The sequence below is a fragment of the Salvia splendens genome, chromosome 3 (genome assembly GCF_004379255.2).
Source record: "Salvia splendens isolate huo1 chromosome 3, SspV2, whole genome shotgun sequence".
NCBI lineage: Eukaryota > Viridiplantae > Streptophyta > Magnoliopsida > Lamiales > Lamiaceae > Salvia > Salvia splendens.
The window spans coordinates 41,522,320-41,549,815 of NC_056034.1; the positions used below are offsets into that span (position 1 = coordinate 41,522,320).

General features: G+C 38.4%; 8 protein-coding genes across 8 annotated transcripts; 5 read left to right on the forward strand and 3 right to left on the reverse strand.

Annotated features, from left to right (window-relative positions):
- The first annotated feature begins 2,482 nt into the window (after positions 1 to 2,482).
- LOC121793709 (major allergen Pru ar 1-like) lies at positions 2,483 to 3,649 on the forward strand. Its single transcript, XM_042191751.1, has 2 exons — positions 2,483 to 2,743; positions 3,159 to 3,649. The coding sequence occupies exons 1-2, from the start codon at positions 2,560 to 2,562 to the stop codon at positions 3,455 to 3,457; spliced, it is 483 nt and encodes a 160-aa protein (XP_042047685.1). The 5' UTR covers positions 2,483 to 2,559; the 3' UTR covers positions 3,458 to 3,649.
- A 782-nt stretch (positions 3,650 to 4,431) lies between these two features.
- LOC121796098 (major allergen Pyr c 1-like) lies at positions 4,432 to 5,557 on the forward strand. The gene is made up of 2 exons (XM_042194834.1): positions 4,432 to 4,738; positions 4,986 to 5,557. Exons 1-2 carry the CDS (start codon positions 4,557 to 4,559, stop codon positions 5,269 to 5,271), a joined length of 468 nt encoding a protein of 155 aa, XP_042050768.1. The 5' UTR covers positions 4,432 to 4,556; the 3' UTR covers positions 5,272 to 5,557.
- A 125-nt stretch (positions 5,558 to 5,682) lies between these two features.
- Positions 5,683 to 7,718, forward strand: LOC121796097. Its single transcript, XM_042194833.1, has 2 exons — positions 5,683 to 6,791; positions 7,340 to 7,718. The coding sequence occupies exons 1-2, from the start codon at positions 6,323 to 6,325 to the stop codon at positions 7,375 to 7,377; spliced, it is 507 nt and encodes a 168-aa protein (XP_042050767.1). The 5' UTR covers positions 5,683 to 6,322; the 3' UTR covers positions 7,378 to 7,718.
- A 4,053-nt stretch (positions 7,719 to 11,771) lies between these two features.
- On the forward strand, positions 11,772 to 12,598 carry LOC121793457 (major allergen Pru ar 1-like). The gene is made up of 2 exons (XM_042191461.1): positions 11,772 to 12,103; positions 12,179 to 12,598. Exons 1-2 carry the CDS (start codon positions 11,920 to 11,922, stop codon positions 12,475 to 12,477), a joined length of 483 nt encoding a protein of 160 aa, XP_042047395.1. The 5' UTR covers positions 11,772 to 11,919; the 3' UTR covers positions 12,478 to 12,598.
- A 947-nt stretch (positions 12,599 to 13,545) lies between these two features.
- LOC121793458 (major strawberry allergen Fra a 1-2-like) lies at positions 13,546 to 14,457 on the forward strand. The gene is made up of 2 exons (XM_042191462.1): positions 13,546 to 13,798; positions 13,931 to 14,457. Exons 1-2 carry the CDS (start codon positions 13,615 to 13,617, stop codon positions 14,227 to 14,229), a joined length of 483 nt encoding a protein of 160 aa, XP_042047396.1. The 5' UTR covers positions 13,546 to 13,614; the 3' UTR covers positions 14,230 to 14,457.
- A 90-nt stretch (positions 14,458 to 14,547) lies between these two features.
- On the reverse strand, positions 14,548 to 19,152 carry LOC121797479 (WD repeat-containing protein 43-like). Its single transcript, XM_042196242.1, has 12 exons — positions 18,866 to 19,152; positions 18,214 to 18,357; positions 17,981 to 18,096; positions 17,397 to 17,551; positions 17,106 to 17,194; positions 16,418 to 16,964; positions 16,111 to 16,215; positions 15,508 to 15,659; positions 15,345 to 15,424; positions 15,076 to 15,181; positions 14,886 to 14,960; positions 14,548 to 14,809 (listed from the first exon to the last, which is right to left on the reverse strand). Exons 1-12 carry the CDS (start codon positions 18,953 to 18,955, stop codon positions 14,669 to 14,671), a joined length of 1,800 nt encoding a protein of 599 aa, XP_042052176.1. The 5' UTR covers positions 18,956 to 19,152; the 3' UTR covers positions 14,548 to 14,668.
- A 3,740-nt stretch (positions 19,153 to 22,892) lies between these two features.
- LOC121797045 (putative B3 domain-containing protein REM4) lies at positions 22,893 to 23,618 on the reverse strand. Its single transcript, XM_042195782.1, has 2 exons — positions 23,417 to 23,618; positions 22,893 to 23,332 (listed from the first exon to the last, which is right to left on the reverse strand). The coding sequence occupies exons 1-2, from the start codon at positions 23,616 to 23,618 to the stop codon at positions 22,893 to 22,895; spliced, it is 642 nt and encodes a 213-aa protein (XP_042051716.1).
- Positions 23,619 to 25,773: 2,155 nt separating this feature from the next.
- On the reverse strand, positions 25,774 to 27,262 carry LOC121797046. The gene is made up of 3 exons (XM_042195783.1): positions 26,963 to 27,262; positions 26,525 to 26,877; positions 25,774 to 26,277 (listed from the first exon to the last, which is right to left on the reverse strand). Exons 1-3 carry the CDS (start codon positions 27,009 to 27,011, stop codon positions 25,774 to 25,776), a joined length of 906 nt encoding a protein of 301 aa, XP_042051717.1. The 5' UTR covers positions 27,012 to 27,262.
- Positions 27,263 to 27,496: the final 234 nt, after the last annotated feature.

Consider the following 27,496-nt stretch of genomic DNA (forward strand, 5'->3'; position numbering starts at 1 on the left):
ATAAAATCCAACGTGGTCAGGATCACATGCATACACCTAACTAATTGAAAAGCAAATTTATACATTACTTATTTAACAACTTGGATTAGTCAGTTGAACACGTCAATGTATAGATTAGTAACTTGATTTGTGCTTAATTACTGCATTAATCAATGACCTGATTTCAAGGTTAAATAAAATTTAAATACTCCATATATAGCGTTGCACTAAATCAACAACATGCTTACTTAATTTTCACTCCTATTTATGAGTAAAACATGTCTTGGTGCCTCAATTTCGGGGAACCTATTACCAATTTAATTTAGTTTATAAAATAATCAACTTGTTATAAATTTTCAACCGCTACACATTGTCTAAATCAAGTGATCATTTTTATTGATAGTGTGTGTATCAAACAAAATTTGTAGTCATAGTTTCAATTAGAGTAATATCTAAAATTTTTTTTAAAGCGGAATATATATAATACTTAGTCATTAATTTGTATTTTTATGGAAAATAAGTCACCGACTACCTACAGATGGTCCCATTATATTCTATTTGACTTGGCATTCAATCTTATCGACATGGTATTATTAGTATTTTTTTTCCGTCCATCAAAATTGAAATTATATCACGGACCTTAATTATTTGAATAAATATCTAATAGACATATAACATATTTTTTAAAAAACATGAAACTAAAACCGAGGCGGCTTCTGTTTATGTGTATTTGTTGTTAATTCTTTTAATTAAATTAATTTTTAAATCTATTAAATGTGGGTGTCAACTTTACTTTAGTGTATCTATTCACTAGCTTTTCAAATTCTACCTTCTATTGCAAGTTGTTTTCTTTCTACTACGGATTTGTTGAAGTTTTGAAAGTTACATTCATACTGATGACTATATTATGTACAAAACATGAATGCACGGCATGAGGGGCGTTACGTTGACAACACGCTTATAAGCTTCATAGTTAGACACGCCCACGGTTCGTAAACCAGCGGTTCCGGTTTCGAGAAATGTGGAACCGGAACCGAACCGTGAGGCTATCACAGTTCCGGTTTCGGTTTTCCGGCGGTTTTTTTTTTACGATTTTTCACGGTTCCGAACCGCCGGTTTCCGACCGTTTTTCGCGGTTCCAGCTAGATTTCACGGTTTTCCGACGGTTTTTCACGGTTCCGGTTTGGAACCGTCCAGAACCGGTGGTTCCAGCACGGTTTCGGTTCGTAAAATTTGGAACCGGAACCGACCCGCGGTTCATAATATGGCGGTTCCGATTCAAGAAAAAAGTCACGGTTCCGGTTCGGAACCGGAACCGACGGTTACAGTTTTGCGGTTAACCGCCGGAACCGAAAACCTTGGGCATCTCTATTCATAGTCAGTTACTTGTGCACATAATTATTAAATGCCTTCATCGTATATATATTTAATTAATGAAGACTCACCGTGAATATGAGATTAATGAATAGTAGTTTATTGTTTGATCTAATAACTTCTTGATTTAATTCACTATTACAAACTTACCAAAAATCGGTTTAGAGAAATTGAATAAACCATAATCATTTGTTAGAAACGCAGATCGATTCTGTACTGTTTAATTTTGTAAAATAAATCATTGTCTCATAAGACTCGATCAAACTGCGTTAACCGTATACGATATGCAATAATTTTTTTAATTAAATATTGAACTCACTTTTTTCGGAGGGGAAAAACATTTAATTTTATTCTGATTAAAACCGAACAAACATCTCGGAGCCAAGTTCGACTTGCATATCATTACACCTTGAGACAAAAATAACATAATAGGCCAACTAATGTGATATCATATTCTCATTTGGTTCATAACATTTCACTCAATGGGTATTGCAATTTGCATCTATACGATCGCATCATATGTGTAAATTAAATTTTCAAACTTACATCCTAACCTAATAGCACGTGAGATTGTAATGTAATCCAACCTGCAGAACTTCTAGAAGAGAAGCAAATTCATGGATACATACTTATTAATCATTTTAATCAACGTATAAAATACTACCTACCCCACATGCATAGAGAAATTCTTAAGTATATTTCTAATTCTTAACAAATTATACATATATGTAGTCTGATCTGTAATAGTTGGTACACCATTTATAAAATATTACTCCCTCCGTCCCAAGGTAGATGTCACACTTGAGAGATGACACAAGATTTTAGAAGATGTTATTTTGTGTGTTAAGTGGTGAGAGAAAATATAATTTTATAATTGATGTGAGAGTGAACTTTTTCCAAAAGAAGAAATGTGACATCTTTTATGGGACAAGTTAAAAAGGAAATTATGACATCTACCTTGGGACGGAGGGGAGTGCTAATATGTATATAAAAATATAGACTGCTATCCCGACATAGACAAAAGTAGTAGCATGATTAATTAATAAAGATGGGATTATTTTCTTTTATGCCAATATTAACCCTAAGTTCACCTATAAATAGTGCATTTGTTTCCAACCTTAAACTCACAACTCAACCTTACAACACATTAAAACTCTTCTTCTCTTCCATTTGTTCCAACATTTTTCAAATTAGGACATTATCATCATGGGTGTTGTGACCTACGAATACGAAGTCGTCTCCACCATCTCACCATCTAGGTTGTTCAAGTCGTTCATTCTCGATTCTGACAACCTCATCCCCAAGGTCGTCCCCGGGGCTTTCAAGAGCTTCGAAATTCTTGAGGGCGATGGCGGAGTTGGTACCATCAAGTTGATCACTTTTGGTGAAGGTAACTACTGCTATCTCTATTGTACTTTCCTTTTCGGGTTGTCACATTTGACTTAGCATGCTTTACTTTCGGTAATCACTTTACATTACATTATACTACTACTATATTTATATGTGAGTCACACACCTTTACAATACAATCTTGCTTTGGAAATGTTTGAGGAACTTTTAAATCTAATGCAATTAGATTTAAGTATAATAATTAGTCTCTAAGGGCAATATTGTCCTTTAAGTCATTTAATTCCAATTGATTTTGAAATACTATAATGTAGCCATTGTCTTGCTTTCTTACGTAGAAATTAAATATCCAAATGTGCATGACAAGTTAAATAGAAGATTATCACTTACCAAATTGAAAAATAAATAAAAACAAGTGTACCCACCATCTAACAACTTGTATGTATATGATCGTATAGGTAGCCAATTCAAATTTGCAAAACACAAGGTGGAAGAAATCGATGAGGCCAATTGCACATACAAATATAGTGTGATTGAAGGCGATGCTTTGGGAGAGGAGATCGATTCGATCTCGTATGTCGTGAAGGTCGATGCTGGCCCGGACGGCGGCTCCGTGGTGAAAACAACGAGCTCATACCACACCAAAACGGAGCACCACAGCATCACGGAGGAGAAGATCAAGGAAGGGAAAGAGAAGGCAAAGGCTATCTTCCATGCAATTGAGGCTCACCTCCATGCAAATCCTCATGAGTACTAGTAATAATTAATAAATTTAAGGGAACTATCAATGTTTTCAAAATTTCCAAGAAATAAATTATATAATGTGGTCGTTTGAAGTTGTATTTGTTTGTGTTTATGTACAAGGTGTGTATTTTTATGGCATCCTTTATTTGCTTGAAATGTAATTGGTTGAAGAAATAATTATATATGTTTTTATCTGCTTCTGGAATATTTATTTGTTTATTAATTATATTGAAAATTTTAGATGTTAAAGGTAATACAATTAATAATGAATTTCTATATATATAGAATTGAAGAGTTATTAGTGTAAGCATACCCATAAAAAGAATAAAATGCTAGTATATTTAATACTGGACTAAAACAGAATTATTGACCGGTTAACTTTGCAATTTATATGGCCTTTAAATTAATTATTAATCAACTAAATACCTTTATTTATACTATCAAGAAAATGGTATTATTTTATTATTTATATTCGAAATAAAAAAAAAGAACAGGTTGCAATTAATCAGTATTTTGTGCAGTTAGCTTTGTTGGAGCTTGTTATAGAGAATTGTGTCCCAATGCTCTTCTTTTTAGATGGCTTGAACATTTTTTTCTGTTTATAAAAAAAAATCAGTATTAACGTGCGACATTTTCACCTATGTGAATTTAATCAAATAAAAAATTGAGATACTATTTCATATCAATAAGTTTTTTCTATTTTCTAACACGTGACATAAAATTATGTCTTTTATGACGTCATTTTATTTGAGAAGATCTAAAATATCAATTCGAACACACTACGCAACTTTAATTAAGTGGCTAATCAAAACATTAACTTTACCTCATCATAAATGAAAGTGGGACATTCTAAATTTCCTATCAACAACCATACTATTCGGCTGGTATTCAATATGCTCATAAACTCATTTATTTTGATATCTACTTATCTCTAATGGTACCTTACAATTCATGCCATCAAAAGATTTAAATGGCTGCAAAAATTTGTTGATACATAATCTATGATATCAAATTACATATATAAATTCCCATCTCTCAACACAAACTCATTCATATTCAATTGATCATCAAGTATATTTCATTAGTAAAAGTGATCTAAAAAATTTCACAATATGTCGACTGTGACATTCACGGAGGAGTTCACCAGCACCGTGGCCGCGCCGCGGCTGTTTAAGGCGTTGATCGTCGACGGCGATAACCTAATTCCCAAAATTGCCCCTCAAGCCCTCAAAAATATTGAGATTCTTGAAGGGAATGGAGGCCCTGGAACCATCAAGAAAATCAACTTTGCAGAATTTCTTGCTTTTCTTTATTAGATAATTACATTTTTAGTTTGATCAAGAAATATAAATTAAACTAATTAGTTTGTTGACCAATTTTTTTTTTTGCATTTTACATTAAATTCTATTTCTTGACCAACAAATTTTGTCCAAGGCCTATCTATACATTTGAATTTCGCTACAATTTGTTTAACTTGTTCGTTACAATACGTATCAGGTCCTTAACGCAACAAAACTAAGTTCGGTTTATGTTACATGCACAGGTAGTGAATTCAAGTACATGAAGCATAGAATTGATGCTCTAGACGAGGCAACAATGACGTATTCTTATACATTGATCGAAGGCGATCCATTGATGGACAAGCTCGAAAAGGTTACTTATGAAACGAAGATGGAAGCTAGCGAAGATGGTGGTACCAAGGGCAAAAGTGGTAGTACATATTATACGAAACCGGGTGTCGAGATCAAGGCAGGGAAAGAGAAAGCAGCTGGTTTGCTTAAGGCTGTGGAAGCCTATCTCTTGGCCAACCCAGAGAGTTATGCATGAATTTGTGAAGATGAATTTTCAACGAACTTGGCTATGTATTGTGTTTTGAGTTTGTTTTTGCCCAACCTATGTATGTGAATTGTTGGAAGGAAGATCCCCAAAATATCCTGCACAATTGAAGCAAAGATTACATAGAATCAAGGGAGAAGATCAGGGGAAATCAATCACACCAATTAGGGATATTATACACGGTTCTACCATAATTAAGCTTACCTTGTATAGCTCTCATTAGGCCTATATTAACAGTGTACCAAAGTTAGTGTAAATACACAAGAATTATCCCTAATACTCAATTTCTACATGGCATCCGAGCAGGGGCTCAGGAAATTATCATCATAGCCCAAACCTATACCTTTCTCGACCAAGAAGGCGAGAACAATAACCAGCCAAAATGTCTGAAGACAAACCAGAGACGGTCGAACCAGTGGCCGAGAAAATAAGATCGAGCAAGAGTGTTACCGTAGCCTTCAAACTAAACGGCTCAAACTATGCATTATGGGCGCGTTTAATGAAGGTATCCATAGGCGGCCGAGGAGTCTACCGCCATATATCCGGTGTCCCACCTCCACCACAGCCGGGGGAGAAAGGGTATACCGATTGGGAGGAGATAGACTTGATAGTCTTCTCCTGGATTATCGACAATATGGAAACCAACATCATCGCCGACTTTGCGCATCACCAAACGGCGAAAGCACTATGGGACACGTTAGCCGTAACTTTTGCAAGTTCGGCGGATTCGTATCTCATATACGACCTGCGAGACAAGGCGAGCAGAGTTATACAAGGAGAATTAACATTGGAAGCATACTGGAGTAGACTCCACTGATTGTGGATCGACATTGATCGATGCCCACACAAAACAGTAAATTGCTGCGATAAAGGGATAGCACAGTACCGAGACATCAAGGCCGAATTGAGATTGTTCAAATTTCTTACCGGATTAAACAAGAAATACGACTGGATCCGACGGGAGATCCTCAAAGAGGATCCCTACCCCTCAGCCGACGTAGCGTACGGATGGGTGAAACGGGAGGCGGCTCGACTCAAGATCATGTCGCCGGCGTCCGAATCGACCTCCATCGCTGTCGGGAGTAAGACATCATCGGGGGTCGGATTTGGGTTCGGGGCACGCGAATACCGTCCACCACAGAACAGAGGGCAACCATCGACGCAACGCAACACCACCAGCCGCCGGGGAAACAACCTTCCGGACAAATCCAAACTTTGGTGCTCCCACTGTGGAATGCAAAAACACACAAAGGAGACTTGCTTCCAATTAGTAGGATATCCAGAGTGGTGGGAAGAGGAGAAGGCCGGAAAGGCGAAGGTCGCTATCGGGACAAACAACGGAGGCCGAAATCAGACAGAAGGGGAGCGAGAGGCAACAACCTTTCAAGAAAGGAAAACTGATACCGGAGGTCTCCTAACCGACGGCGGCGGACGCAGCGAGAGCAGCGGTGGAGGGAAACCAGCCGAGGCGATGATCGCCTCATTCAGACTAGACGGCGGGGAGACAGGAGGTAAAGGGTTAGGGTTTGCAAGCCCTAACCCTATTGAACTCGATTCTGCTATTAAATCCCCAAGTTTTAGAAAATCAGAAATTCAACCCCACTTCAGAAAATATACCATTATTGAACCCCAGCATGTTGATAATTATAAAATTGACCCCCAGCCTGTTAGTAATTGCGTTAGTAATTGCATAAGTAACCCCATTATTTGCAAAAATTCATTTGCGCCCCTAGAAAATCTTTTATATGCTTTTGAAGCCCGGGATGGGAAAATTAGTAACCAGACAGGGTGGATTTTTGACTGTGGGGCAACCGACACTATGTCATATGATAGGAATGATTTTTTGGAAATTCATAAAACACCCAAATCACATATTAAGACTGCAAATGGAGGGGTAACACCAGTGGAAGGGGCAGGAACTATAGAAATCTTTCCTAACGTACATATTCCCAATTGCCTCTATGTGCCTAAATTGTCTCAGAAATTGATGTCGATAAGTCATGTGACTAAGGATTTAAACTGCTCACTCCTGATGCATCCAAACTTCTGTATGTTGCAGGATATCCGGACGGGGAAGATTATTGGACGTGGCACTGAACGTCGCGGGCTCTACTTTGTGGACGAGATCGCTCGACGAGATGGTGCGGCGATGCTTGCTCACGGGTCCACTGATCGAAATGCTTGGCTCTGGCACCGTCGGATGGGACATACCTCTCCGGGTTATTTGAAATCCTTATTTCCTAAACTTTTTGTTCCTAAAGATTTTTCTTGTGAAGCATGCGTTTTGGCCAAGAGTCACCGAAACTCATTTAAACCTAATGATACTCGTCTTGAGACTGTTTTCTCTTTGGTTCATTCTGATGTGTGGGGCCCAGCGCCTATAGGAACAAGCTTTGGATTTAAATATTTTGTGATATTTATTGACGATTGCAGTAGAACTATGTGGGTTTATTTCATGAAACACAAATCTGAAGTATATGATAAATTCGTGTTGTTTTACAAAATGGTTCAAACCCAATTTCAGACATCTGTCAAAATCCTTCGTTCAGATAATGGGGGGGAATTTTTAAACACTCCAATGACAAAAATTTTTGAAGAAAATGGGTTAGTACACCAAACCTCTTGCTCACACACACCAGAACAAAACGGGGTGGCAGAACGAAAGAACCGAATCATCCTAGAAATGACCCGGGCTCTCCTATTTGACTCGAAAGTACCACCATCTTTTTGGCCGGAAGACGTAGCCACATCCGTCTACCTCCTTAACCGACTTCCCACAAAAACCCTAAACTGAAAAACTCCTCTCGATCACCTATCCACCCTAACCAAAATTCCCCCTGCCTTATCCTTACCACCTAAAAATTTTGGGTGTTCGGTTTATGTCCATGTTCCCAAGCACGAAAGGAATAAATTTTCACCGTGTGCCATTAAATGCGTCTTCATGGGGTATGGGATTAACCAGAAAGGCTATAGGTGTTATGACCCAAAAACTAAACGAGTGATTACCACCATGAACTGCAACTTCTTGAAAATGAATTCTACTACCACCTTGGGACTCAGGGGGAGAGTACGAGACAGGGGGAGACCCGAGAAAATGACTCCCTTCGGTGGTATGTGCCAAGTAACTTCGATTCGGACCTAACAGAACAAGCTGGCACTGTTCCTGAGCCGATCTCGTCCACAGGGACGACCCCGATAACGCTTCTACCGCGTTCCTCTGATCCAACCGTAACGGAATCTGAGGTAATATCTAGTCCGAATCATGAAACTTCAGATACTGTTTCTGACTCACTTGGTACAAAAGAAGAAGAAGAGGAAGATACTACTATTGATCAGGATACAGGGCAGTATGTGCTTCCGCCGCAGAGCACGAGAGGAATTCCGCCCAAGAGATACTCCCCGGAACCCAGAGAAAGGAAAAGTAGGTACTCAGTGGCCAACTTCGCCGAAGCCAACATATCCAAAATGGCACGGGCATTCCATGCAGCACTCTGTGAAGAAGACATTCCTAGAACCTTTGAAGAGGCCTTCAGAATCAAGCACTGGAGGGAAGCTATGCTAGTCGAAATGAAAGCGCTGGAACGGAATGGCACTTGGGAAGTAAGCCCTCTGCCCGATGGGAAACATACAGTGGGCTGCAGATGGGTCTTCACAATTAAACGAAGACCAGACGGAAGTATTGAACGATACAAGGCGCGGTTAGTAGCAAAAGGATACACGCAGACCCAGGGAGTGGATTATTCTGAAACATTCTCCCCCGTTGCAAAGATGAACACAGTACGTGTATTGCTGTCTATCGCAGCAAACAAAGACTGGCCACTCCATCAGTATGACGTCACCAATGCCTTCCTTCATGGAGAACTGAAGGATCCTATTTACATGGACGCTCCACCTGACTTCACAGAGGAATTTGGGCAAGACAAAGTGTGCAAATTAAGGAAGACTCTGTATGGGTTAAAACAGTCACCGAGGGTCTGGTTCGGGAGATTCACGGACGTAATGAAGCGTTATGGATACAAGCAGAGTAACTCAGATCACACCTTATTCACCAAACAGAGAGGAGAGAAGATCACTTGTCTTATAATCTACGTGGATGATATGATTATTACAGGGGATGATACAGAAGAAATGGACGATCTCAAGGGACATTTGGCTGCACAGTTCGAAATGAAGAATCTAGGAGATCTCAAATATTTCCTTGGGATCGAGGTTCTCAGATCCGGAAAAGGAATCTTCATTAGCCAACGGAAATATGTTCTCGACCTCTTGACGGAAATGGGGATGCTAGAGTGCAGACTGACAGATACTCCCATTGTACAGAATCATGGCCTCCAAATAATCAAAGGAGCCGTATCAACTGATCGTGGAAGGTACCAACGGCTTGTGGGAAAGCTTATCTACCTATCCCACACTCGACCCGATATCGCATACGCAGTTGGGGTACTTAGTCAGTTTATGCATAACCCACAGGAGGAGCACTGGGAGGCGGCACTTAGAGTAGTGCGCTACTTGAAGGAAACGGCCGGACATGGGGTACTGTTCCGAAAAAATGGACATCTTAACATCCATGGATACACCGATGCAGATTGGGCCGGAAACCCAGTTGATAGACGATCAACAGGAGGATACTTCACATTTGTGGGCGGAAATTTAGTCACTTGGAGGAGCAAGAAGCAGAAAGTAGTGGCTCTATCAAGTGCAGAGGCTGAATTCCGAGGCATCAAAAGTGGACTCACGCAGATTCTATGGCTTAGAAGGGTGATGAAGGAGCTGAACCTCGGATCACAAAAACCGTGCAAATTACTCTGTGACAACAAGGCAGCAATCAGCATTTCAGAGAATCCGGTGCAACATGATAGAACCAAACACATGGAAATTGATCGGCACTTCATAAAGGAGAATCTTGAAGAAAAGATAATAGAAATCCCATATGTGAAGTCCGAAGATCAATCTCAAACACGTGGAAATTGATCGGCATTTCAGACATCCTGACTAAAGCCGTATCAGCCAAGATCTTTCAAGAAATGTTGAGCAAGTTAAACTTCGGGAATCCCGTCGCTTAACTTGAGGGGGAGTGTTGGAAGGAAGATCCCCAAAATATCCTGCACAATTGAAGCAAAGATTACATAGAATCAAGGGAGAAGATCAGGGGAAATCAATCACACCAATTAGGGATATTATACACGGTTCTACCATAATTAAGCTTACCTTGTATAACTCTCATTAGGCCTATATTAACAGTGTACCAAAGTTAGTGTAAATACACAAGAATTATCCCTAATACTCAATTTCTACATGAATTGGGTGGAAAATAAGATGTTTCGTGGTGATGAAATGGATATGTTTTATTTCGTTTTATATGGTTATTCATAGACCAAGTATCTTATGATAATCTATTTCGATTGCTTTGGTAGTATGAGTATTGATTTAGAGAATTTTTTTTATATGACATTAATGGTTTCTTTATCTCAAATCAATTAAATAAAAGATGATATGTTTATAGGGTTGAGTTATTATACAACAAATATTTATCATATACTATAATACATTCAGATGAAATACTATGAATTTGGAGTGAGTTAAATTGAACTCAAAACATGAAAATTTTGTTACATATTGGACTTGAACGGTGGTCCACAAATTCATATAGTAAAGTGTCAGATTCATTGTAAATCTTCATGATTTAAGGGCTGTACCTCCATTGAGATTTATATAGCGTATGGATTAATATAAAGATAAAAGACATTTGGAAAGGCACGAGAATTAATGCATAATACGACCCACTTGTTACCACACCTCATTAGGGCTGGTTTTCGGTCGTTTCAATTAAACCGAATTGAACTTTCAATTAACTGAAAATATTTTCATAACAAGTACTCCCTTCGTTCCATAAAAGATGTCACGCTTTTCTTTTTAGTTTGTTTACAAAAGATGTCACATTTTCCATTTTTGAAAAAAGTTCCTTCTTACATTAATATAAAAATTATATTTTCTCTCTTTTATTTGACACACAAAACAAAAACCTTCTAAAATCTTATGTCGGTATAGTTAGGTGCATCAAGTGATTGGATGCCATCATGTTCATGCCGACACTTACCTAATGTAATGGTGGGGCTGGGTGGTGCAATTAATATCATTATTATAAACTCATTTCTAAAACTCTTTCCAACATTTATTATATTTTATTGTACAGGGATAATAATCTCACATTTTATCAATATAAATTATTATTTATATAATAATATTGCTCAAATAATTAGTCTGCAAAGAATCCGGAAACTTAATCCCATCACCTCGAGATTTTCCAAGAAAATCTTCACATGGTATCAAACATGTGTAGCCACCTAGTTTCTTAATTACTTGTTAAACCACTAACTAAAACTAATATTCTCAAATCACATTTAAGCAAAAAATAGTGATTTAACTAAAAAGGACTTCTACTTCACATGGGAAGGTTCCCTTTGCACGTTGAATGGGTCAAAAATGAGGTTCCCATTATGAAAGACTACTTATTTTCTTCAAGTCAATTAGAGTCATTTTCATCTTCCTCCTATTCCCTCAACTCAAACCCCCTCCCATTTCAACCCATTTGAATCATATTCCCATCTCAAATTTTGTGTGGAAAATACAAGAAAAAAAATGGGGGTGATCAAAGTGTCACAAACCTTTAGAACAAAAGTGACCCCAAATAGGATGTTCAAGGCCTTGATCCTTGATTCTCACAATCTTGCTCCCCAACTTATGTTTTCATCAATCAAGAACGTTGAAATCCTCGAAGGCACCGGTGGACCGGGAACCATCAAACAAATCAATTTCACAGAAGGTGTGTTTTTCAATATATTACTACTAGAATTTCACTTTTTTTTTTATTTCGATTTCATAAATAAATTTTTTGCAGCGAGTCCGTTGAACTACGTGAAGCATAGGATCGATGAGCTAGACGAAGAAAAGTTGATGTGCAAGTACACATTTATTGAAGTGGATGGATTGATGGCTAAGCTCGATCGCATCACACATGAGGTGAAGTTTGAGGCATATGGATTTGGAGGGTGTCGTTGCATGATTACAAGTGAATATTATACAAAGGATAATATGGAGATTAAAGAAGAAGATATTGAACAAGGCAAAGATAGAGCTGTTGGAATGTATGAAGTTGTGGAAGCTTATCTTTTGGCACACCCTCATGCCTATAATTAACATTTTTTTGGAGTATTGTAATTTGTATGTATGGTTATTTATGTCTTTTTTTGGTTATTTATATTTTGTGGATTTTTTTTCTTGATTCAAGCAAAAACATATATATATTGAAGGTGATGAATTTCATATGGCATACCAAACGAAAGGGAAGTGGGCTTCAAATGCCTTCTTTGGCGGAACGATGCCGTTTCATTTTTGGGTTGATTGCATCGTAATCTTTGGAAACCATATATACTTCATTTCTAAGCAATGTTCGAACTCCGTTTCTTTTTTACACAAAATAAATGTTCATAGGCACAATACAGAAGCAGATCAGATTAAAAAAATTGAATCAACAACAACAAAAAAAAAAATCAGCGTATAGAAAAAAATTAACGCTAATGTTCAAACTCCGTTGCTCTCATTTGCCATATACAATAAAAAAATACTAATAAATAAATTATTTTGAAAAATAAAACAAAGAAAAGTTGGCTTTTGCATATTTCGAAATATGTTTATGATTTTTGTGATTAATGCAACAAACTTCGTTAATCAAACGTATACGCACCTACAATTTTGTGCGTGTAAATATCTCGACCTAAAAGTCTTAACTATAAGAATAGTTATTTAAAAGGATTAAATAAAGGAAACCCAACAACCAAAAAAACACACATAATAATCAAGTGGTTCAATTCCCTCTTTTGATTTTAGGTTCACAAGTAAGAATCAAGGGCTTACATATATACTAGTATAACAAAATCATTCAAACTTAAAAAAAAATTTAAAAAGTCAAAATTAATTTGGCGTCAACATAAGTGGTCTTAATTCCACGTATATATTCCAAATATAAAGCAGCCGGTGTAGAGAAAATGTGACATAAACATCATTATGAATTTTATTTTATTTTATTTCATTTCATTTTTGAAAATTCAAAGGTGTGTAAACAAAGAATTTCCAATCCCCACAACTTTGAAGTCTTTGTATAACTCGTGTTCAATATAGATCAAGTGCATTGTTAACAAACCTTCACACACCTATAAATATACAACTTATTTCCATATAATTATCACTAATTTTTTCAATATCATATCTCATATAGTCATATTATTCTCTCTCTTGAATAAAAATATATCTCGTACTATTATAGATTTCGCTAATATGGGTGTTACGAAAATTAGTCAAGAATTCGCTAGCCCGGTTGCCCCGGCACGTGCATTTAGGGCATTGATCCTAGAATCGAACACCCTATTGCCAAAACTCCTACCACAATTCATCAAGAGTGTTGAATTATTGCAAGGAGATGGAGGAGTTGGAAGCATCGAGCAAGTAAATTTCACCGAGAGTAAGCATTTTTATAAACTCATGTCTCATTGAATTATTAATTATTTCATGATTTTCATTTTTTTATAATGTGAATATTTTGAAAGTTCCCTATCTTAAGAAACTAAAAATCTTAAATTGTTAACTCATACAGCTAGTCACTTTAAGTACATGAAGAACCGTATCGATGAACTAGACAAGGAAAACTTCGTGTGCAAATACACGATGGTTGAGGGCGATGCATTGGCCGACAAGATCGAATCGATCGCGTACGAGATTAAGTTCGAGAACTCCAATGATGGCGGCTGCGTTTGCAAGATGACGAGCGAGTATCGGTCGTTTGGAGGGTACGAGGTGAAGGAGGAAGAGGTGAAGGCCGGGAAAGAGAGTGCCATGGCTATATACAAAGTTATTGAAGCCTATCTCTTGGCAAACCCCAATGTTTTTGCCTAGTTTATTTGTCTAGTATTCAATAATTTGATTGATTATTGTGTGTTTTCACCTTATATTTTATTGATTGATATTGTTTTCAATTTTAATTGTGATTGTGGTTGATAATGAGATTTTTTTTAATTTGTGGGTTAAGTTTGAATGCATAAAACGGTATTTTTGCATTTGTAACGACAATTATATGTCGATATTTTAAAAGAAATGATTATGAAGATTGTGGGATTGATTTCATTAGTTGGTGAAGTGATAATCCATGATGAGAAAAAATGGATTATAAACTGATAACTCTATAGACTAGAAAATCTAATTATACGAACAAAATGCTGTTAATGTTGTGAATATTGATTAAAACAAAACTGTTTAATATGAATTGCATAACTGCATAATACAATGGTGACAAAATTTGGGGTTAATCGCTTACCCTTTTCTATTACAAACATGTCTAATCATCACTCTCACTGTCTGTCTGAGAATCATCATCAACTCCATAAACAACTTCATCGACATCTTCATCTTCGCTTTCATCCTCGTGCTCAACATCACGTTCTGAGACAAGACTCTTGTTGTTCACAGCCTTGTCAATCTGTTCACAATGCAAAGCTCATTAGCACAGAAACAATCAGAGGGAAACTCGGTTTACATGAACTCGAAAGATTAACCTTAGCAGACACGAGTTGCAAACGACCAGATAACTGGAGTAAAGAGTTCATTGCTGGTGCTTTGGCGTTGGCAAGCTGAAGACGGAGTGTACATAAAGTGAGTCATAAGCCAAAAAAGGACAATATTAAGTAATTCTAACGTATTGATGATAATGTTCTTGGATATTTTGAGTAATATTCATCAGTTTACCTTGTATAAGGAATCAAGAAATTTTGGTTCCTTAGATTTGATGAAACCACTGTGACACACCAAAATACAAGATATCCAAGGGAGAACATACTTGCTGCTGTGTGATCTGGCAAAAGATAACTATATTAAGGAGGAGACGAAATATGGATTTGAGAAACATATTTTATTCTGCAAAATTTGGGTAATAATTTGCAAGTGCAGGAGCTAAATTGAATATTATCATAGCAAAGAACATCACATTCGAGTTCCGGGATTTTCAGAGATCAGACCTGGATTGCCAAACATCCACCAATCCTTTTAAAAGGTCGAATGCATCACTAGGTTCCAGGGACCAAACAGTAGTCTTCACCTATAGAGTTATGGACAAATTTATCATACTATATCCGAATATCTGGAACAGACACGAGCTTAAAACTTCATCATAAAGAATACCTTTTTCTGTGGTGTACTTGCATCAAGATTGATGCCCTTCAGGTATTTAGAGACCAATGTCGAGCTTAATGCATCATCCATACTGCTGAGTATCCCTAAAGATCTCAGCTGATCCTCCATGCACAGCGTAACAGTGTCTAATTCATCTTTTTCTGGATTGTACATAGCATGAGTCAGATAATCATTGTGCATCCGTTCCTCTCAATCAATTTACGAAGAGACAAGCATCATGCAGTGTCACACACTATATTCCAAGATCACAACAGTTGAAAAAGCAGTGTGTTGGTCTTTAAAACTTCATAATCACTATGTAATCCTTGTGACAAATGCCTCAATGACACAAGGCCTACTTGTAAAAAGCAACTTTAATCTTTATTGCTTTCATTTGCATGATTCCATTATAGTAATTTGCAATGGAAGATTTGCTCTTTAAGTAGAGAGCACAGAGAATTTATAATTTGCAATGGAAGATTTGCTCTTTGAGTAGAGGCTAGAGAGCACACAGATCTTTTCAAACCATTGACGTGGTTCTTATGAAGAAACAAACAAAGAAAATGAAGCATAAAATAAATAAGAGAACGGGGTGAATTTCTCCATGCATACCTTTGACTCCAACAGGTTTGGCTTCACTCTTTCCAGTAACCAAATCAAGCATCTGAGGCACAGGGCCTAATGCACCCCCTATGTTTGAGGGATCGAGAGCAGTAACTGTTCAACATATATGTATACGTACATAAAAGTTAATACCGCATTAAGGATAAGATAGCTACATTAATTAACATCACCATGTTTGATAATAACAAGCAAGCAGATGCACATTTGAATCAAGCTAATGGTAATGGTGATGCCATATAGAGTTTCATAACAACCAAGGATGCATCTTATTGTGTAGAAGGAGCATCTGACTTGCCTTCGTTACGGATGTGCGAAGTTTTTCTAGAATTTTGGGGTTTGCTGGTTGGTAATAGGATACCATCGTGTGAAAAACTTAATTGTAAGTCTGTTCCAGGCTGAACCATAACTTTTTCAAATGTTGGTTTTATAAGCAAACCGTATGCGAGGAACACGTGACCAGATGCAGGCATAGAAATATTCTGTAGCTTTCCAGCAAATACATTGGGAATTCCCCCCTTGTGTTTCTGTAGAACTTCATCATCAGAAGGTACGAATATCTTTGTAGGTTTAGAATTGCGCAGCTCATCAATAGTCTTCCCATGCCAAAAATAGCAGACACCAATTTCCGATATAGCCAAAACACATAGACTGGCATCATGTGCATCGCCGGCGTTGACAAACTTGCTGTCCAAGAATACAGCAGGATGGTCCATCGCAAGGACAACGGAACCAGATTTCTTTTTGCTACCATCAATTTCCCAAACTGCAATATATCGTTCTCCTACTGCTGAAGAAAGCACATATTTGCCATCTTCGGAGAAAATCATGCATCTCACAGCTCCCTAATATAAATGGAGAAATATGAATGATCTATACAAAAGGCTCGAAAAAGTGAAAGAAATTAGCAGCAATTCATATAGAAAAAAATTTAATTAATAAAGTTAGTTATTGTAGGAACTAAAGAAAGGAAACTATGAGCTCACGGGATGGCCAGAAAATTTCTGCAGCTTTTTATGGTTTGTGGAATTGAAAATCTTTAACTGAGATGCCGCAGTTGCTATCATTCTCCCATCTGATTAGTGCAGTAGCCAACCAGGAATCAATGAGTAAGGAAAATAACAAATTCTAGCAAAAACTTATAAGAAGACTGCAACAGCCATAGAGGAAGGAAAATTGTAAACCAGTTTACAGGCTTTGAAATGCAACAACTTATCAGTCGTTTATGTTGACACTTATACATTGAAACTTTCTGAAAAAAGGGATGTGGGAAGTACCTGGGGAGATAGCTAACGAAGATATGGCCCTTGAAGCAGCACTGAACTTATTTAACAAGTTCCCTGACATTGCTTCTATCTCACAAACCATTCCATCTGCACCCGCCGTGTAAATGTGTGAGCCATGTGCAGGAAATGAAATAGCACTGACACCCCTGCCAATTTTAACAGAGAAGAGCAAATAACTGATTAGCACAAAAACACATGCATTTATGCTTAAATTTTATGGATGTTGAAGATGAAAGCACGACAGAAAGGTCCCCGTAAGGATGTAATTTCAATCATTGCAACCATTACTTCATTTTCCTATACTAACCCTTATTGATATATAAACAAAAGGACAGTCATGTTGTACTAAAGCTAAAAGTACAAAAAATTTAGGGCCAAGTCAGCTTTAATTAAATTTAAAAAAAAAAGACGATGCAAGTCATCAAGCTAGTGTCAGTGTTTGGACAAAATAACAAAGGACGAACCATCCAATTCCATGATGAAATTAACAATTTCATATCACACTTATCCAGATTTAGTATCCCGCGAAACTCAAATACATCAAAGATTAAAGAAACTAGCATATTGATACTCACCCTGGATGGCAATTGTTAACCCTCCATTTCAACTGACCGGCAGCCACATCCAACGCGAGAACATCCCCACCTCCAGTCCCCAACAACAGCAGGGAACTCCCAAGCTTTCTTTTCTTCTGAACAAAGAAGTTCAACAACATTCAATAATCAGTAACATATATAAGCTAGTATGCATTGATAGAAAAAAAACTATACAACAAATTATTTTAACAATATATGCTCAAAAACCGAACCTTTTTCTCCAGAGAAAACCACTTCATACATGTATAATCCATGGAAAGGTGCCCTCCCTCCTGATTCCCAAAGACACTCTTCGTCTCTGTCGAATCAAGATCAGCAAATTCAGACTGCACCTGATTCTTCGCGGTGTCCCATATCTACGAGTTTGACAAACTAAATTATTATCCACATCCAAATCTCCTATCTTACGAACTACTACCCAGCAAATGAATGCATGTAGGAACTATGTAATAGCATCATATTTCATTGTTTTTATAAAGGGTGTAATTCAGTCAAATACTGTCGTGCTCAAGCTTCATTTATTTAGTATAAATCCAAGCCTCGAGCTTTATTTTACAAATAGTTTGAGACTGTGAGCTTATTCGATCCCACTGAGCTTTCTAAATTTAGATAGATGTTTCAGCTATTTTTTTACCATTAGGTTCTTTTATCCAGTAAATCAGTAAACAAGCTTAAACTGAGTCGAGCTCTGAATAGCTCAGGAGTAAGTTACATCCCTAATTTTGATACAACGATGAATAAAAAATCTAACAACTCAACAACCTAAATCAAATTAAGGAACACTACAAACAAACAGTAAAAATCAATCACATTTTTCAACAATTTATAGCATTTAAAAATCGATGGAGCATGAAAGAAACGCACTTTCACCCGACCATCACCGAGAGTGATGGAAAACAAGTCCAAATTCGGACTGAATGAGGTTAAAACATCTCTTATATTTGACGACACCATTCTCTTTTTCGAGCTGTTCCTTAGTAAGTAGAATGAAGAAAATTAATCACTGCTGCAACACACCACCACGAGCCCGGAGAAGCAGACGGACGGAGAGGCAGGCGGGGAGGTGTCGCGGCGGTGCGGCACGCAGGGCAAGTTTCGCCGGTACGGGGGAGAGAGTGATTTTGGAGGCGCGCTTTACAGTAAGGGTTTGTGGATTTAATTATTTTAGGCTTTTATATGTTAGTGCTATAATACAGGTAAATATAAGCGGAATGTTATATTGCTAACTTAATACTTAATTGGTAATTACAATCAAATAATAGTCATTAGATATTTAAATCAAGAACCTAGATCATCAGATCCGGTCAATACGATCAATAAAAACGCCAATAACGGCATTAAGATCAATTTACAACAAATCAGTCGTAACTAACTTTTGAAAAATATCTCTAAGCTTTAAATGATTATAAATATCTCAATTTAAATTATTTTTTCACTTATAAATTTGAAACAATTATGGAACATTTTGCACTTCACATACAAAGCGAGTTAACAACATCCGAACACAAATAACGGAATGTATTAAATCGAAACACGAATGAAACTTTTTGTATGATTTATGTAAACTTCAAACTTTTTGTATTAATATGGAACAAATGTGAAATATTTATGTATTTACCCCTATAATATGGAACATCAATTTGTGTTATGTTTAAAAATTGAGTTCTTTTTTATTTTAGTAAAAAAAATTAACAATAGTGATTTTAGACAAATATTATCAGTTATTACTAAATGTATTGATGGCACCTATTAGAGAGAGGAAAAACATTTTATAAATTGAATTGCGCTTAATCATCTTATTTTACATGTTTATTGTACAAAGTGAATAGAGTTTTATTTTTATTATTTTACATGTCCATTGTACAAAATGACTAGAGTTTTATTTATAGTAAAGTAAATAAATAACGGTTGACCTATCAAACTAATTATTTCTTAAATTGGTGGACCATTTACAAATTATGATTTAATGAAATTATGGTGTCCTTTTATTTTCGTACATCGCAAAGCCATGGCCGCATTTCTTATTTAAGCATTAAATTTATTTTTACTATTTATTTTGACAAGTAATTTAACGCATATGCATTTTTGGCCACTAATTTGACATTATTTTAATTTGGGATCGTAATAGTCAAATTTCCTTAACAAAACACAACAAAAATGTGTAAATCATCTTATTAGTCAAATTTCCTTAACAAAATACAGATTAATTTTGTAAAGTAATCATATGACACATAGGATTCACCCGCACCGTCAAACACAGGATAACTCCACTCCTCCACCACATCCCGCTAAGGGCTCGCTTGATTGGCCCGATAGGGTGAGATAAGCACTCTTATCTTGGGCTTGTCTAGAGTTTGATTGCCCTGACAGTGTTGCACAACGACCCGGGATACAACCACCAACCCGGGCCGCATTAAGATACGAACACAGTTTTTAGGGGTATGCGTATCAGGCTTATCGGCTCCGATACGCCTTATGCCGTCATTCCCGATTGTCGGATTGTCTAAAAGACCCCGCATATTGCCGATTGTATGTGGTGTTGTGGGATTATAGGCTATAAAATAGGGGTTGTTCGAATTGAAGTTCAGACGGCTAATTGGTAAGAATTTCGATTCAGTTGTTCATTAATTACATAATTGACCCTTTATTGCAAACATTGAATTGGTGTGTTGGTTATTTTCATCGGAATCGCGCAGCAAACTTTTTTCGATAGTGTAACCGACGGTCAATGGATAATGGAGGGGATGTCGGTGAGGTATGTGAATTCCATAGCGCACCATTGTTTACGCATTTGAATAGATCTGAATGTGTATGTTTCCATCTTTTCTGTGATATGGATTGAACGTAATACGAATTGGTAATTTTTTTGGTATATGCACCTTCTAGTTGATGCTTGTAGTATAGGTTGTTGTGATAGAAATAAGTGGTAGGCATAAGGTTTCAAACGATTGCCTTCGCTGTGTAAGTTTATACTAGGAATCTGAAAACTCGAATTGAAGTTTGCATTGTCTATTATGGACGGGTTGATCAGGTTTCATATACACAAAATGACATGACGATCGTGTTGATTTTGCTTGAAGAGGTTATACGCAACTATCAAATTAACCTGCTGCTGATCTCTTTGATGATATCATTGATTTGCCCTAAAAACCGCAAGCGTAAACGTTGGGATCGTCTAAATCAGTCATTGGTTTTAGATTCTATTCCGGCTCATGTACGTCAGCTGGATAGACTAGTGCGTGTAACAGATAGGGCATGCGTAGATAATTTACGGATGGATAGGAACACCTTTGGGCATCTATGTCGCATTCTCCGGGACCAGGTAGGATTAATTGATCAAAGACTAGTCAGTGTGGAAGAACAAGTAGCCATGTTCCTTTGTGTGCTAGCACATCACAAGAAATCTCACATCGTTGGGCATAATTTCATGCGGTCGTCTCAGACTGTGTCAAAGTACATACACATTGTACTCCGTGGTATTCTCACACTACATAGTATTTTTTGGTGAAGCCCACCCCCATAGATGAAGATTGCCCTGGGCGTAGGTGGAAATGGTTCAAGGTACATATACAGATTGTAATGCTTCCTTAAATCTTCGTTATAATGCTTGATTGTTTTTGTTATCTATATACAGGGTTGTCTTGGTGCTTTGGATGGTACTTATATCAATGTGCGTGTTCCCATTGCTGATGTTCCTCGGTACCGTAATCGTAAAGGCCACATCACTACCAACACATTGGTCGTGTGTGACCCCAAGCTCAGATTCATTTATCTATTACCCGGATGGGAGGGCTCTGCGGGTGACTCGCGGATTTTAAGAGATGCTGTCAGCAGACCATTAGGCCTCAAAGTTCCCAAAGTTAAGTTTCATATAGTTGGTTCAGTTAATATCACTTGAATTCGTAGCAAGTTTTCTGATAACACATGGTATCCAATTACAGGTTGCTACTACCTATGTGACAATGGATACCCCAACGCTGAAGGTTTCTAGACTCCTTATAAAGCAGTTCGATACCATCTTAAGGAATGGGGCGTCGGTCGGCAAGCTCCCCAGAATGCGGCAGAGCTTTTTAACCTCAGACATTCTAAGGCGAGGAACGTCATCGAACGATCGTTTACCGTGCTGAAAATGAGATGGGGTATCCTCCAATCAGCAAGCTTTTACCCGATAGACGTTCAAACCGGCCTAATAATCGCATGTTTTCTACTTCACAATTACATACGAAGTCAGATGGTGGTTGATCCTGTGGAGGCTGAGTTGGTAAACGAGGATTGTGATGACGAAAGTGATAATGAGCCTCCGTTGGTTTGTGATAATATCAGCAGTGTGGAACCCTCAGCAATATGGAATACAAAAAAGGATGATCTGGCAAGGGCAATGTGGGCCGAAAGAAATAATGGATAGGTAGTCCGATTGTTCTGAAATTGATTCTTGAGTTATGCTTTCCTTAAATCGGTTTGTAGTTTGGATAGATTGTTTTATGTATTACTCGTTTGCTTGTATGAATTCTAAACAATTTTCTACTCTGTTGTAACGTGACATTTTTCCACAGAAGGGAGACATCAAATTTTTAAGACTTGGTGCTTAATTGTTTTAAGGGAGACATTATTTTGTATTAGTATTTGTTACTTCAAGTTTCGTAATTGCGATATTGCAATATTAGAATTTGATGCATACAATTTGATAGATGAGAGACATCAGCTAGTTTGATATTCGAGTTAATCACATCACATACACAGGCGGCAACATATTAACTTAACATCGACTGTAATAACAACACTAACTGAAAATTTGGTGAAATTTAATCACCTCGACACAGCCGAAACACATATTGCACCCACTATTACATACTCCATACGTAAAACAGTTTCACATCATTCCTAATACTTATTAAGGCCGATCAAACCACACATAAAACTGGACGTCAATCCGATCAATGAGCTTGAAATGGCAGCGCGTACCAACAACAATGTTGTTGGCAATTTTGAAACGTCGCCATCCACGTTTCACCCAAATCTTGGTGGCACTGTGGTCAAAAACAATGAACCATGAGTCTCCGTTGATGTTGAAGTAAACCGGATCTTGCAGTGATATCATCCGAATGTGGCGACGCCAAAACGCCATCGGAATCTCTAGAGAACGGGAAATGTTTGAGCTGTCCAAAGTTACAGTGAAAGTCGGGCAACCATCATCAGCTAAAACCTCGGGGTCCGGCACATACTCTTCCTCATCGGATGAGTCTCCCCCATCCGTGTCCGATGGCACATAGTCGTCTGACGTTTCCACGTCCGGAGCACAACTGTGTTCCGAGTCTCCGTATACACCTTCCTCTGCGACGTTAATGCATAGCAAATAATTAAATACAGAGGCAACCATATATCTAACAAGATTAAAGTTGGTCTACGGGAATTGACCTTGTAAATCATTGAGTCGAGGACATCCCGTCCTCGGGTTATAGCGCTTCACATGGAATATGCCCGCATCAACCATAGTGAATGTAAGGACGTCATCGTGAATAATGTTGTTCGCGAGACAAAATTTGGCCCAACCAGTGTGGAAATGGCAACCACTCACAATGTTCAGGAGTCTCACGGGCCAACTCCTTCCACACGGCATGACTAGACGACAGTCAAACATTAGCCGTGATCCATGTAGAGATACAAATTATGGTGGTATGCGCTGCAAATAAACGACCCACCTACTTCAATACAACCAACATACGATATAAAACAACCAAGTACATACGAAAAAGGATGAAGAACTAACCAACTCAGTCAGACAGTGCTCTATCGAGATTTTCTTCATGAACGAAGGGAACCGAGGGTAATCCATAGACGCAGGGAATGTTTGGTGAAATGTGGATGGGTGCTCTCGATATTGTACTAGCTTATTTAACCACCCTCAACCACAATTGTCACTGTTGCAAGACATGGATTTGATAAGCCATATCACTGCCTCAATGCATAAACGCATGCTGTCAGGTGTCTATACAACAAATGGTGCATAGTATTTGGAATTATATGCACAGAGCTTGCTTATAGAATTGGAGAAGTGATTCATCACGGGTGGAAGCTTTACAATTTGTCATGTTGTGGTCAAAGTGTATGTTTGTGGAATTAATATATCTACTACCTGCCAACATCATTTCCAATCAAAGCTAGGTAAGATAGACAATATTTATTGCTCAACCACAATTCATAAATTCCTTCGGTAGAAAAGGGTGCCCCCCTTTGTGACAAATATCATCTACAACAATTTGCCCAGCCATCGTCACGAGCCAGATTTCTATTTACACAATGAGCTTGAAAATACCTCAACAAGCAATGTTCTTCTATAGGGGTAAGTGGACCCAAGAGATGGATGCCATGCTCCTTTCGACGCTGATCACTCTGAGGACCGGACGTGAATGGGAAGATGGCAATGTGCCGGCCGAGGTGCTCCGCAATGTCCGTGATGTGATCAATCATCCTTTTGGATTGGATCTTACAACCGACGATATATCAGTGCGTGTTAAATTATTGAAGGCTAGGTTCGTGTGTTTAAAAAATTGGTCAAGACTAACGGTGTCCAGTGGAATAATCAAGACCGAATAGTGGCCGCAACGGATGAGACGTGGAAGTTTATATTCAAGGTTCGTAGAAGCACATGTGTTTTTTTCCTAAGTCCAGAAAATGTGTGCTTTTTAATAGGAAATCATGAACGCGCATCCATTCATTAAATATAATGCACTCTGTTTGCGTAACCTTGCATGGTAGAGGGATGCTTCGGCGGCGGCGTATTACTATCGTGACGAGCCAGATTTCAGCCTTCTTGCGAGTTTCTTTGGCCCGTACGACGTCAAGGTTGAAATCCCCGACGAGGTGATTACAATTTTAGACAACAGTGCGGAGGTCATAGTGCTTTCTGACTCCGACGTCCCGGAGGCGCCAATGCAAAACCGGCTAATTGATTCACCCGCAATCTCTGACGAAGCGACATCACCGATGCCGGTCTCCTCAACGTTTGTTCGGCGTAAGCTCTTTGAAGCAGACAAACCAAGCTTCCATGCGCGTCCCAGTACCTCATTGCCTATTGTGTATAACACTGAAAAAATGGTCAACTTGTCGCCACCCGATGGAGAGTCGTGCGCTTCTTGGAGTCCTTCCCCGAAATAAGGTTATGGTGCCCTGAGGCGCCAACCATGTGTCGCAACCTTTTGTTTTGTAGGTCTATGGAAATGACTAGTTTTGTGGTAGGAATGGTTCAACTTATTTAATATGAAGTCTTTTAGTTTATCTAATCTTTGGGTGTGTACTGGGAAGCCTCATGTGTGTACATGAACCACTTAATCAGAACACTACTAAGCAGACATTAACAAAGAAGCTAACATTATGAAATAAGGTTCCATAAAAAACTATGCATAACAAAGTTTCATGTTCAGGTAAAGATCACAAAATAACAAAAAATGCATACAAAAGCAGGGCCATACACAAGAGTTCCCAAATGCTACTGCTGCCCGAAACAAAACCACCAACTGCTGCACCATGAAAGCAAAAAAACATTACCAACCATTTCGTCACCAAGATCAGCCTTGCAACATGTTGCCGGATTCCAATAGGTCGAAGACAAACGCTGCACGAGCAGTTTCCGGCAACCCCCGAAACAGGTCAAGTAGCTCGGGTTCTTTGACCAGCTTCTTACTCACATAGAATTGTAGCTTAAGAGATAAGCCGGGTAGACCTTTCAGTTGGTCAAAGACCTCAGCCCGCTTATTGCTTAGATCGAACTCGTATCATATTCTCTTTGAAATCTCGGTCAAACGATCATTAGTATCGCTGTGAAGCTGTCCCATGAGCGTTAGCACGCCGTCCATCTTGTCTTCGACCTTTCGCTTCTTCATCACCTTCTTAGTTAGTTTTTGTTCTGGACCGGACCCCGACCCAGATGCAGCCCCCACGGCATGTGGTTGACGCACCCCCGCCCCCGAAACTGTCCCGACATCAACACCAGCACTAGATCCAGGCACTCCACCCTCTGTTACAGATTGGCTGTCGTCTATCATGTCTGGAAGGATCCCGTCCGGGATTGGCTCGTCAGGAAATAGCTCTGCAAACGTCATGTGGGGGGAAATGGCCTCATCGACTGGAACTTCATTTTGTTGGCCGTATATTGTACCCGCAGCAGCAGACACGTCTATACCACGTTCACCATCCGCACGGTCCTGACCAAACACCTCATTCCAGTCTTCGTATTGAGGCCACGATTTGTTCCTCATGTACTTCGCATGTCTGTCTTTCTGGGTACAAACATCCAAAGCAAACATATCAAGATTTATAAACGCACTGATCACTCCAGCAGTAGGCACGCATAGAGAAAAAAAAAACCATTTTCCAAACCCCAAAGCAAATAGCACATTACGGACCTTGCTATAAAATGAAGATTTATATAAGCAGTGATCAATTCAATGTTATGAATCCTAAGCAGTAGGCACGCAGGGAAAAAAACCATTTTGCAAACCAAATATCAAATACAACTATACATACCTTGCAAAAAAGTGCCCACTGTTCATCATCGGCTTCAATTCGGTATGTACCATCCGAATTGAAGCCAATGCCACTGTGGTTTAGCATCATCTTTAGTGATCCATAACTCCTCTTCCAAGTAGTTATTTTGGAGTAGATGTGCGGGTGTGGGAGGATATCGGTATTTGGAAATTCACGCTTAATCGCCTCCCTCGCGCGTACCAGGTAACCAGAGCGAAACCCATTGTCGGATTTCCATCCATTAGCTGCCAACTCCTTTAGAGTTGCCATTAGGATCTCTTCTTCACGGACCGACCATATGCGTCTAGACCTGTCAGCTTTTGAGTTCCTATTCGGATAGAAGTCGTTGCTACCTATTGCTCGAAACAACTGATGAATCTCGAATTTTTGAGTATACATACCATAGTAAACGATTACATGAATCAAGAACAACATTACCCTCTGGACTTCCTTCGTTCTCGCTAACTTCATGGTGTTGAGAGGCCATAACACCCAAAATCTACCAAGAGGCAGAAGCAACAATGCACTATAAATCCTATACAATCGCTCAAACACCAACATACCAAAAAATCAAACACCAACATTGGAGAAAGTATAAACACCGCTCAAATGAACCCAGATTTCATACAGTTTTACAGCAATAAATTCCAACGAAGGCCAAATGAACCCAGATTTCATACATTCACAGCAATCAACTTGGTTAATCATTGTAAATTAAGTGGTTCGAAGGAATGCATACCTGTCAATATGAAAATTAGGGCGAATGGCGATGGGAATTAAGTAGTTCGAATGCCTTTTGCCTGATATCTGCGAGGTCGTTCGTCACCAACGTGGTTCTCGGCGAGGCGCGGGAATGATTTGGGCGGAAACTTGAATACACTCTATTTAGGGCTGCAAGGACAAAATGGGGTATTGAGTAAAATTATGAGGACAAAACAGACTATTTAACATCTTATCATACATTTTCTATTG

Excerpts from the sequence above, each read along its gene's own strand:
- LOC121797046 (XM_042195783.1), bottom strand. The coding sequence starts at position 27,011 with ATGGCCTCTCAACACCATGAAGTTAGCGAGAACGAAGGAAGTCCAGAG. Across the intron at positions 26,878-26,962 it reads GAACGAAGGAAGTCCAGAGG|GTAGCAACGACTTCTATCCG; the intron begins GTAATGTTGTTC and ends TTCGAGCAATAG. Across the intron at positions 26,278-26,524 it reads AGTGGGCACTTTTTTGCAAG|AAAGACAGACATGCGAAGTA; the intron begins GTATGTATAGTT and ends GTTTGTACCCAG.
- LOC121797045 (XM_042195782.1), bottom strand. The coding sequence starts at position 23,618 with ATGCCGTGTGGAAGGAGTTGGCCCGTGAGACTCCTGAACATTGTGAGT. Across the intron at positions 23,333-23,416 it reads TCGACTCAATGATTTACAAG|AGGAAGGTGTATACGGAGAC; the intron begins GTCAATTCCCGT and ends TTAACGTCGCAG.
- LOC121796098 (XM_042194834.1), top strand. The coding sequence starts at position 4,557 with ATGTCGACTGTGACATTCACGGAGGAGTTCACCAGCACCGTGGCCGCG. Across the intron at positions 4,739-4,985 it reads AAGAAAATCAACTTTGCAGA|AGGTAGTGAATTCAAGTACA; the intron begins ATTTCTTGCTTT and ends TGTTACATGCAC.
- LOC121797479 (XM_042196242.1), bottom strand. The coding sequence starts at position 18,955 with ATGGTGTCGTCAAATATAAGAGATGTTTTAACCTCATTCAGTCCGAAT. Across the intron at positions 18,358-18,865 it reads TCGGTGATGGTCGGGTGAAA|ATATGGGACACCGCGAAGAA; the intron begins GTGCGTTTCTTT and ends TCAAACTCGTAG. Across the intron at positions 14,961-15,075 it reads TTCTTGATTCCTTATACAAG|CTTGCCAACGCCAAAGCACC; the intron begins GTAAACTGATGA and ends CTCCGTCTTCAG.
- LOC121796097 (XM_042194833.1), top strand. The coding sequence starts at position 6,323 with ATGTCGCCGGCGTCCGAATCGACCTCCATCGCTGTCGGGAGTAAGACA. Across the intron at positions 6,792-7,339 it reads AGACGGCGGGGAGACAGGAG|GATATCCGGACGGGGAAGAT; the intron begins GTAAAGGGTTAG and ends TGTATGTTGCAG.
- LOC121793457 (XM_042191461.1), top strand. The coding sequence starts at position 11,920 with ATGGGGGTGATCAAAGTGTCACAAACCTTTAGAACAAAAGTGACCCCA. Across the intron at positions 12,104-12,178 it reads ACAAATCAATTTCACAGAAG|CGAGTCCGTTGAACTACGTG; the intron begins GTGTGTTTTTCA and ends AATTTTTTGCAG.
- LOC121793458 (XM_042191462.1), top strand. The coding sequence starts at position 13,615 with ATGGGTGTTACGAAAATTAGTCAAGAATTCGCTAGCCCGGTTGCCCCG. Across the intron at positions 13,799-13,930 it reads GCAAGTAAATTTCACCGAGA|CTAGTCACTTTAAGTACATG; the intron begins GTAAGCATTTTT and ends TAACTCATACAG.
- LOC121793709 (XM_042191751.1), top strand. The coding sequence starts at position 2,560 with ATGGGTGTTGTGACCTACGAATACGAAGTCGTCTCCACCATCTCACCA. Across the intron at positions 2,744-3,158 it reads GTTGATCACTTTTGGTGAAG|GTAGCCAATTCAAATTTGCA; the intron begins GTAACTACTGCT and ends ATGATCGTATAG.